This window comes from Dermacentor andersoni, chromosome 4, assembly GCF_023375885.2.
Source record: "Dermacentor andersoni chromosome 4, qqDerAnde1_hic_scaffold, whole genome shotgun sequence".
NCBI classification, from domain to species: Eukaryota; Metazoa; Arthropoda; class Arachnida; order Ixodida; family Ixodidae; genus Dermacentor; species Dermacentor andersoni.
The window spans coordinates 115638123-115649163 of record NC_092817.1 but is presented as its reverse complement, the minus strand read 5'-3'; the positions used below and the strand labels follow the sequence as shown (position 1 = coordinate 115649163).

The window sequence follows — 11041 nt, the reverse complement described above, 5'->3', positions numbered from 1 at the left end:
TTCCTGTCTGCGATCCCGTGTGCGTGTGTGTGCATTTGGGCAATGCGCTGCCCAAATCTTTTTGAACTGCAGCGTTGATTCTCTAGCTCATGCTCGCTGGGCCTGAGCTGGGCAAGCACCCTCATGAGCCCACGTCGGGAGACTGCGATGCTGCGTACTTTGGCTCGTGGCAGGGTCGTCGTCAGCTGAGCTGTCTGCAGAGCATTTTGGTAGACGCCCTGACTGTGCATTCCGGCTACTAAAAAAAACAGCTGCTGCGATCTATATTCTTCAATCTCAAAACGATGCGACCGACCCGGCGTAGATAGCGCTCTACAAGGCTAGCGCTCAACGAAAGCGCTCTGCGGAGAAACCAGTAAGCATACGTCGACCGCGATGATTCATTTTGCGAGCGCAGACGCGTGAACCGGTGTTGTACAGCCGCTCGCTAAACCGCTGAAAACCATCGCCCGCACTTGCCGCCAGTGTTATTGCAAATAAACGGACGAGAAGCTTCGCGGACATGTCGCACACTGCATGCCAACACATGCCGCAAAACCACTACGCGCACAGCATGGACGTGGACGAGTCGCATGTGTGCAGATTGGTTTGAGAACGCAGTTTAAAGCGTTGTAAACGTCGTTTTCCGCGTTGTAAAAATAAAAGCAAACTAGCTTGTCAGTGCAGGGCTGTCAATTGCCTCTATTTTATTATTTATCGAGCATTTGTTTGGTGATGGGTTAAGCTGTGTGAAATGATAACCTCGTTTTCCCTGTGATCACAGCCAAGGATGGAGGTGTTCAACCGACTAAGGACCACAGTTTCGAACCTGAGCACCGTTCTTCCAGGCAACCCGGTCACACGAGAGTACGAAATCATCAAACATGTGGGAAGCGCTGGTCCCGGTCTCCTCTGGAAGATATTCCAGGCCACAAAGCGAAGCACCAAAGAGGTACTGGCTTGTGCATTATGTCTGAGATTGCTAAAACACATTGTATAGCATTATGTGTATACAGAGCACGTAGATATTCTGATCACTGCAACCAGAAGAAAGCAGAAGTGTGACACTGATCAGCTCAATCATTTAATACAGAGGCAATGTATGCAGAAGACAATTGTCATGCCAGGATGGTACTTTGTAATGTTTCGCACAACTTTAAGCACTGAATAACTTTAACTTTTGCACAACTTTAAGCATTGTAACACTGATTGTTTATCAACAGGAGGCAGCTGTGTTTGTCCTCGAGAAGAAGCAGCTTGACCGCTACTCCAGAAGGGACAGGGAACACATAATGGAACTTCTGAAGCAAGGCGTGGCGCAGCTAACACGGCTCCGTCATCCCAGCATTCTCACCGTTCAGCATCCGATGGAAGAATCAAGGTGACAATTCATAGTGCCTCGGCACTACACTTTGTATCAATCAAATGACACTTAACTACAGAGTCCTGCTATTGAGCCTGTTTGTTTAAAGGGGCACCGAAAAATTTTTTCAACACACTGTGAAGTCGTTCCTAGTCTGTAGACAGTGCTGCATGAGCATGTGAAGCAAACATTATTTTACTGCATGTGGCAGGGCGCCTACAAACTCACATAACTAATTGCTCGCTCTTTCCTATGGATTTAAAGAGGCTCCCTCTACCTCTGCCTATGACATCATAGACATGTGTAACAGGATATACAGTTAAGAGCCTTTACAACGAACGCCTCTGCAGGGAAACGACCTGTATTATAAAAGATTGATTGTGTCCCAGCTGAATTTCTATGTTCTATATGTATTGTGAACATCTTTACAGCGAAGAGCATTTCAACGAATTTGCCTGTACGAAGGAATTTGGTGTCCCCGGCGGCTGATTTGTTGCTTTACAGTGAACAACACGTAGCAGTTCTGCCACTGCTCTCCGCATACGTCACTGAGGTGCACTGTGCACTAGAGTTAACAGCAGTGCTTGATCAGTCTGCCAATGTCACATGTAGTCCTGCTGCACTGTTTCAGGAATGACTCAACTTGTACGCTGGTTGTAGTAAGTCAGCGGGTGGGTTGGCTGACGAATACATCACATTTAGTGACAGTGTGGTGATGTCATCGGAACTGACTGCCAATGACGTTTTCAAAGCCATACACGTTGAAAAGGATGCAAGTGTATATAAAGGCAAGAGTGATGAAGATCCTGTGACCGGACCATTAATTTTGACACGAAGGGAGGTGATAGCAGCGTTCGATGATCTGCAGCTTTAGTCTGCATATCTATTGCGTTTCGTTACTGAGCATGCTGTGAACCTTGATGCATTAAGGTTGGCCGCTATTGCACATTTTGTCAGACGAACTCTGCTAAAAAAATTCGTGATTTATTTTCCTAAGCCTCTCTTGAATTCATATCAGAGAAAGGTTTTCTTTTATCGAACTTATATGCTTAGACTGCTCTATTATGAGCGGTACGGTGGGCAACCTTTACATGAAGTGACCATTATAATGAAGGATTTCGGAGGTCCGGAGCACTTTGTTTTACAAGCGTCTCGCTGTACATGCCAGCCATTAGGCTGGCATTTATGATCATTAGTTACTCCCGAGCAAAAGCCCATGCATGTACCCATAGTCATCACTCCAGGCCTCCTTCAAGGAAACAGATTAGTGGTACTTGTTAATGTGCCCCACCCATTCTGTCACTGCTCTTTTATCACACTCGGAAATATTTGTTGGACACCAACCTCAAAGAAGGAGTGATATGCAGGGTACTGCTATTGGCACCGCCCCAGCTGAGAAGAAGTAATAATTAGTTGAGGAGGCATGGGGAAAGTAGTATCTCCATTCTTATAAGTTAATTTTCAACATTTTATTCAGCAATATATTCCATCTGTTTTTGAAAAAAAAAGTGTAAAATCATTGCATTCTACTGGTCCTAACATATGGGGCAGAAACATGGAGGTTAACAAAGTAACTCGAGAACAAGGTGTGGACCACGCAATGAGCGATGAAACGAGAAATGTTAGGCGTAACATTAAAAGACAAGAAGAAAGCAGTGTGAATAAGAGGGCAGACAAGGATAAACAATATTCTAGTTCACGTCAAGAGAAAAAATGGAGCTGAGCAGACCATATAATGGACAGGGCAGATAAAGCCCAAACCTCATGAGAGGTGTGCAACAGTGATGAGCGACGGCTTGGAGTGACAGATCGTTGCGTGAGCAGATCGCTCATTCTTGTTGCTCGATCACTCATTTCTGAAAATCGAGACTTGGTCGCTCATTGCCCAGAAGTGCTATGAGCGACTAGCCAAAGCACGAAGCAAGAACTGGATGTACTTCAATTAAGTACTACCGATTATGACACGGAACAAGCATACAAATAAATTTTGATACATGCAAGGATAAGAGCCTACTGCAAGATCTTCAGAAATATTTTATGCTGTTCTTTACAGCAAAACACATCAACTTAAATTATTAAAGCATGCATCACGCCAGTTTCGGTGGGTATTTGCTGCCCTCATACCATCAACAACAAGGAGACATCGTTCCACGTCGTCGCTCGCATGGGGTTCAACTTGCAGGCAATGAGCAAACGCGGCAGTTATCTCCGTCATGTCGCGTCGCCATCGCTAACCGGTGGACCATTAGATTTACAGAATGAGTGAAGGGAAGGGGAGTGCAGTAGAGGATGGCAGAAAATTATGTGGGGTGTTTAAATTAGGAAATTTGCAGGCACACGTTGGAACCATCTAGCACAAGACAGAGGTAATTGGAGATTGCTGGGAGAGACCTTCATCCTGCTGTGGACATCATAAACATAGGTTGATGATGAAAGTGATATTTCTTGAAAAGCATCGCAATCAATCCAGCATGTTGCTGGTTTCAAGAAAAGTTTTTTCAGTGCCATGCCATAAATGGCTAAGTTAACCTTTTGTTTTTGTTTGTTCAGGCATGCATGCATGACTCATAGGTACAAGTGCGGGAGTGAACATGTAGCTTGTTCTAGGCCTTTATTGCTTTTCCACATGATGGTAACCTTGGTATTCCCTTCAACATATCATAACACAAGGCTTCAAAGTGTTGAGCAATGTTTGCCACTAATCAGGTTTGGAGACGTTATGTAAAACTGAACTGTTTGCATTGGTTGCATCTCTTCTGTATGTGTGCAGGGAAAGCCTGGCATTCGCAACAGAACCAGCGTTTTGTAGCTTAGCCAACATTCTTGGTGAAACTGAGAACATGCCTGTTCCACCTCCTCCCGAGCTCAAGGATTATCAGTTGTTTGATGTCGAAATCAAGTATGGGTTCCTACAGGTACGTTGCACACAGGCAGCTCTCGTTCATAAACTCTCTTGCATCACAAACTTGTTCACTTAAGTAAACTGTTTTGATCGATAAAGGCATATTTGCACTACCTTGCGTATTAAAATGCACCTATAATGCTGTCAATTGCGTGCAAGTTTTGTGATATGTAGTTTGAGGCAGGACATAGGTATCTGATTCAGATAAGTGCTTTTCTTAGAGATCGTTTGATTGTCTCTTAATTTCTTAAACATTTCTTGAATTATGTGACAGGTGCAGTTGTTGCTTATTCATTCTCAGTTTCTTCTACTTTCAGGTGTCCGAAGGCTTGGCCTTCCTCCACAATGATGTGAAACGCCTTCATCGTAACCTCTGCCCGCAGTCGATAGTGGTTAACAAGAAAGGTGCTTGGAAGATCGCTGGGTTTGACTTCAGCATAGGTGCTAGCAATCCACAAGATCCGCAGGTGTGCTTTTTATGAAAGCGTACTCACATTAGCATGCATGTTGCTTTAAGCTCTGAGAGGCCAGAGAAGTATGCAGGCTACATTGCTAAAGGGACACTAGCAGCAATATATTAAGCTGAAATGGTAGACTACACGTGAAAGCTTCACTTGGAAACCAGTTGGTCATACATTGTTTTGGATAAGCTCTAATCCTTCCAAGAGGGACCCCTCAACACCAGGAAGCTATATACGACAGCTTGCTGCTCTACATATCACGAAGCAAAATAGTTGACCTAATCTAGGCACCTTGCTGGAAAAACCACTGGGGTTGCCTTTTAATATATGTACAATACTTTTTTTTTTTCATTTAATAAACATCTTTCTCTCTCTTCAAAACGGGACAGAAGACAAATGCAATGTGTTGGGTGTCATATCTGTCTTGTTTTAAAGTCGTTCTTGGTTATGTGCGAAACAGTGTGCTTTCCTGAAACAATAGGTTACATGTACTGTGCATCAAATGGTGTACGTGTTTCACTGACTGCGTCACTTCTAAGCGCAGACGGGAAAGCCATGGTTGAGCATAATCACCCATGAAACAGAGCAGCACAATATAGATGGTTTCTTGCTGTGCCATTACTTAACTTGCAGCCTTCTTACCGGAGCTTGAACCTGGAGCCAGACCTCCCGCCCATTGCCCAGCCAAACTTGAATTACCTGGCCCCCGAATGCATCTTGGCAGACTCCAACGACACTGCAAGCGATATGTTCAGCCTGGGCATTCTTGTGTATGCTGTCTACAACAAGGGCGGTACTCTGTACGATGCCAACAACAGCGTGGCCTCGCTGAAGCAGTGCATAAACAAAGTGAGCCCATTCTATGAAAGCTGTGGTCTTGTGTGCTGAAAAAGGCCTTGGTATCTCGTTCCCCACAGCACTTGAAGCATCTGTCATCGGGAAGATTGAGTGGTCTGCCTGAAGATGCTAAGGAGCACGTTAGAATGCTCCTGAGTGTGACACCAGACATTAGGCCAGATGCACATCAGTTCTCTAAAGTGAGTGATCCCGCTTTCAGCTACTTTTATCATTTGCACGTCGTTATCCACAGTTGTTGCTTTCATTGAGTTCTTCTTATTCTTTTCCCTAGTGTTGGCCCATTCCTTTCCCAGCTTCCTCCAGAGTTTCTAGCAAACAGGGATAAATTAGAATTGTAGTGGAAATTTTCTCATAAGACTTCTCATAAAGTTCTCATAAAGACTTTGGAATTGTCAGCAACACTGTCGCAAAATGAACCATGTCAGGAAAACTATTTAAATGAAATGGACAGTTCATAAAATTTGGCAAGTTGGCTTCTCTTCGACAGTATGTTCTAGCCAAATTTAGATTATTTTAACGGACCACATGCCAATCGCATGCACAGAGTTGCCCCGTAGGAAAGTGCAACTACAAGGACGATTGCCACGGCAGTGTGCCTTCATCCTCTTCTTTTTTTATCCTGGTACGAAATTTTTAAATATTTGACATTGTTGCAGCTCAGCACAGAGTGCCTCTTAGAGCTTGCCATTTTCTGCCTGAGCTACCTTGCTCCAGTAGTTTGAGGAAACCGCAGAAAGTCAGGGAATTATGAAAAGAGCAATTTTAGCTCTGAGACTGTCTTTGACAGTGCATTGCCGCCATTTTTTGGGGATGACCTCACATACTGTTTGCTTCATCTTCAATCGTAATTCCTCAATTTCAACCCATTTCTTATCCTTGTTATGTGGCAAAACTGTTGCCTCTTGAATCTTGGCTGCACCATTTGCTGCTCAGACCACCCAAAGAGTCTGCTTCCGCCGTCTTTCTTTAGTGCATAGGTCCAACCTTCCAACTAAAATGTGTTGATCCTCCATTTGACAATTTGGAACCGCCTTTGCACATTTTTTAGGGATCTTTGTGTGAAAGATCTTGTTTCTACAAAAAATGGTTCATTCCGTTTTTGTCTTGTACACTTGGTCTTTCTATTTAGCCAGTATCGTCTTACTGCAACAAACTTTTGAAAGATCTTTCCACTTCATTTTTCCTTTACGCCTCTGATAGTTTTGCCATGTTTTGTTGAAAGCCTTTGCTCCGTCTTGTTGTTGCCATGTCATTTGATATTTGAGGCTTGTGCCAAATTGTCAGGATCATAAACGTGCCACCCAGGCTCAGTATCTAGTTGCAGAAGTGTTAGCATGATTCTTAGTTAAAAGGTGGACTAACCAGTCATTATTATTATTATTATACACATTACTATAACGTTATAATGCTAAAGATACGTATGATGAGACAAAGTGGGACACGGGACATGACATTGAATTTAATTAAAATTAATTTAAATGCTAGAGTTTTACGTGCTGAAACCACAATCTGATCATGAGGTACATCATAGTGGGGGACTCCAATTTATTTTGACCATCTGGGGTTCTCTAACATGCACCTAAAGCCCTCATTGAAGTGCTGCGACTGCTGCAAGGATAGAACATGCGACCTCAAGCTCAGCAGTTCAACGCCATAGCCAACAATTTTCAAGAAGCAAAAATCATGCTAGGTGTAGAGTCCATATGTAGAAGGCTCCTGCAGCTGAGTCCTCCACACCTTGTGAATTGTGTCTGTTTCTTTGGAAGTAAAGAATCAGTCGAACATCCAGCATCATGTCTTGTGTATACTTGTGCATCATTTTACTGCTGGTTATGATGTCCCAAGGCCATGATTGCCTGTAGACAGTGCCAAGCTCTTTTAGTCGTTCTTTGGCAAGTGTGCTATGTGTTGATGATGTGCCCTCTGTCCACAGCTAAAGTTTCTGGAGGATGTGGGTGTCAAGACGCTCCAGTACCTGGACTCCCTCTACCAGTGGGACAACCTTCAGAAGTCCCATGTCTACAAGGGGCTGCCCCAGGTGCTGGCACAAATGCCCAAGGTACAAGGAAGATATGAAAGAGCTGCTGCTTCTAGCTTTTAGGGTCATGTTAAGGAAAGTAATCAGTCTAGTGAGTGAGACACTTTGCCTAGCCTCTAGATTCTGACAGCTTGGCAAGCTGCAATGTAGCTGCTCATTATCAGACTGTTGTAACATTTTGCGGACAAGCTGAAACAAATGGAAAGAGCCCAAGTTAGTTCTGTTTTGAATTCAGGGGGCAAGGGGGAATTGCGACCCCCAAAGATTTCCTCCTTCCCTCCCACCACGCCCCTCCTACTAACACAGAGTACTCGCTGACTAAGTTCCCACTTGCAGCCTTATCAAAAATGAATAACTGTGCTCTGCCCCTGCCCCCAAACAAAATTCTGGTGCCAGCCCCTGGCTGAATTGAGTTTGGAACACCAAAGGCATGAACAGTCTGGATCCACCTCAAAAACACATTGATGGCAGTTTACCAGGTCATTTACCCAAGACAGTAGGCGCTAAAACTGTAGACAACAAAATGTCATATCATGTCTGTTTCTTGTATTTTTTGTTTTCTTTACAATACCTCAAATACTCCTGTTGGAAGGGCCTTAGATGAGGGGTGGGTGTGTTCACAAAATAGCAGAAACGCATGATAACCTACTGCAGCAAGCACAGAAATTGGTTAGTTGTAAGAACAGCAAGATAAAAAAAATATTATAGTGACATTTTACTTCGTGAATGCAGGTTACATGCAAGCATACGGGTGCTGTTCCAGATTTCCTAAGCTATATCATCTTGCTTGACACCCGCATTATCGCGGGCTGCCTAGCACATTCTTCGGGAGTCTCCCGGCCAAGTTGTCCATTTCATTGCGGTGGCATAGCGCAGCATGTTTTGTGCATAGGAGCCGCATCGCAGCAAGGTTGCTTTCGAACTTCGCTTGCACAGGCCACTGCTTTCCCTCTCTCTCTTTCCTCCAAGGCCGCAAAACAGCAGCGGGACTGTAAAACACTTGCTGTTGTCCGCCCCCAAATGGTCCAGGGACTCACCCGATTGGTCTATTTAGGTGGGAGCTTGCATTCCCTCTCCTGGTGGCTCAAGCCAACCAGAGAGTGGGAACGCAGGGAGGAGCTCTTGAACAGCGAAACGGTGCGTGCTGAATTCCGATTCTCTCGGTCACCCCTTTGTTTGACCGGCCTTCCCGATGGTCCTCGACTCAAGCCGGGTGCATACCTGTTCGCTGCTCCTGTTCTGGAGGCCACACCAGAGACGCGGCTCACTTCACGTGCGTGGTCGTACTGCGTCGAGTTGCCCTGGTAGCACTGTTGTTGGGAGCCATCCTCCTGTATAGCAGCGTGTTATAGCGTTTTCTGGTACTGAGTGCCACCCTTGATTTTCAGGAACTTCGGCTCATGGGCCCCGTACCAATACGGGTGTAACAGTTGCAGTCAACGGCAAGGTAGTTGTTGAATAAATGCCCTTCTTGTACTCTGGGCTTTCTCCTTCCGGCACTCTGCCTTGCTCCCAGTGAAAACCGAACAAGCATCCGCTTCGGGCACATGCTATACATGCGGCTGAGCTGATGGTCCCCATGATTGTCCCCCTGGATCCTCGAACCTATGCGGTGGTCTAGGTGACGCCCAGAGAAGCATCGCTAGATGGAGACCACAATGCTTAGCCTGCGTCTTTGGCCACTCTTGTTCAGCTTGTACCCGGTGCTTTCCAATGACTTCAGGGTCAGTTAACTCGTGCACGGCCTGCCGCCGCTTGCTTTGCTGTTCATCCTTCTTGAGCAATGCTCGGCCTCTCGATCGCCAGACAAAACCCGGTACATCCATAGCACACACAGAGCCCATAGCAACTGCCATCCTCCCCCCGCCGCCGCTCACTCCTCTTCTCCACCTCCAAGCACCTTCCTCCTCCGGTGCTCACTTTCCTCTCCCAGCTCAGCGGCCTCTGACTTAGTTTCGCTGATTTCACAGACGGGGCATGCACACTTGCACATAAAAAATATCGAAATCAGCAAATACATAGCTCATAAACCTACTGAAAGGGCATACAAGATGCACAGTGCTGCACATGCTGTTTTGGCCCCATGCTCACTTTGTTGCGGCTGCATTCCAGCGGGTGGCCCTGCACCGCGTCCTGCCCTGCCTGGTGAAAGAGTACGCCAACTCGGACATGGTGCCGTTTGTTCTACCTAGCGTGCTGCTCATTGCTGAGCAAGCCAGCAAGGAGGAGTTCTGCTCAGTCATCCTGCCGGACCTGATCCCAATATTTAGGCTGAGGGAACCCGTTCAGGTATGTCAGGCGGAGCGTTCACAGTACTGTAGTGCCCGAGTTGTTTTCTTGGAGGTAGCGCATACCTTTCTTGTCTTGCCTGTATGAAGCTGTGCTCGAGTTTAAAGAAATATTGGAAGCAAACGTTGGATCAACCCAGAATGTTAGGTTAGCCCTCTAGCATCCTCGCCGCAACTTTTTTGTGTAGAGATGATTTAGCTGCAAAGGAGATTGCAACTGAAAGGAGGCTGCACCATTATACCTCAATTAAGAATTTCTGAAACGAACAACGTGCCATTGTAGTAGCTGTACTGGCAATTTGAGAGGTCATGTTCTTCCAGGATGCTACTGTCTGCTTTGAGTTGGATTTCTAGAGAGAGAAAGTGTAATTTCCTGCAAATAGAGCTGACATCGTGATGTGAAAAAAATAGTAGCACCATTAAATTTTTATCATTAGTGGCTATTACTATCACGGAGCATGATATTTATCATCGGATAACTTTTGTTTACCATCATTTGTTGACCAGCTTACCGGTTACAAAGAGAACATGTTATATCACGAGAGCAGGAACTGCACTCTCACATAGTGTTATGCACTAATTCATCATTATAACTATACATAATGTTTGTCGTTGGTGTCGCTTTAGACGTCCTTATTGCCACCTTCCCAGTCTTCTTGGTTTAACAAAGTGATCTTAGGGTGCCATTCTTTTGCAAGTGCTCAACCGATCGCTTGACCTTGAGTGCCTTCGTCACACTAATCAGTTACGAGTTATAATAATAATATAAGAGTCACGTGCGACATGACTTTGATACAGTCAACTTCTGTTAGGTCGACCATGATTAGTATGACCATATTCAACAAAAAGGTGCCTGTACTTTTTAAAATCCTTATCTTAACCACTGGACAAGCCTGCCAAGTTTTTGCCAGACCATTCCAGGGGTCGTATAAAGCAACTTCTCATTTTTTCTTTCGGCCATTCGTCATTGTTTGGCATGACACCAAGCCTTTGCTGTTACCAGTATTAAATGGAATTGAAAGAAAGAATCTTTATATAATGTGACCATAGATGAGTCTCACTAGCTTCACTGGCCATAGTGACTCGATAACTTGCCTCTTTAAGCATTTTCATGAAGCCATCTTGTCCCACCTTAATGGAATGGGAATTTCA

General features: G+C 45.0%; 1 protein-coding gene across 2 annotated transcripts in view; it reads left to right on the top strand.

The window, feature by feature from the left end:
• Window positions 1-3: 3 nt before the first annotated feature.
• Window positions 4-11041, top strand: part of LOC126537510 (SCY1-like protein 2) — a 28572-nt gene continuing 17534 nt past the window's right edge. The window contains exons 1-9 of one of the 2 annotated variants that reach the window (XM_050184591.3): window positions 4-355; window positions 764-931; window positions 1203-1360; window positions 4113-4257; window positions 4562-4711; window positions 5339-5554; window positions 5623-5742; window positions 7497-7622; window positions 9714-9890. In XM_050184591.3, coding sequence (XP_050040548.1) covers window positions 770-931; window positions 1203-1360; window positions 4113-4257; window positions 4562-4711; window positions 5339-5554; window positions 5623-5742; window positions 7497-7622; window positions 9714-9890 — 1254 coding nt within the window. In that variant the 5' untranslated portion in view covers window positions 4-355; window positions 764-769. The remainder of the gene's footprint in view (window positions 356-763; window positions 932-1202; window positions 1361-4112; window positions 4258-4561; window positions 4712-5338; window positions 5555-5622; window positions 5743-7496; window positions 7623-9713; window positions 9891-11041) is intronic. The other variant, XM_050184590.3, reaches the window with a different exon arrangement.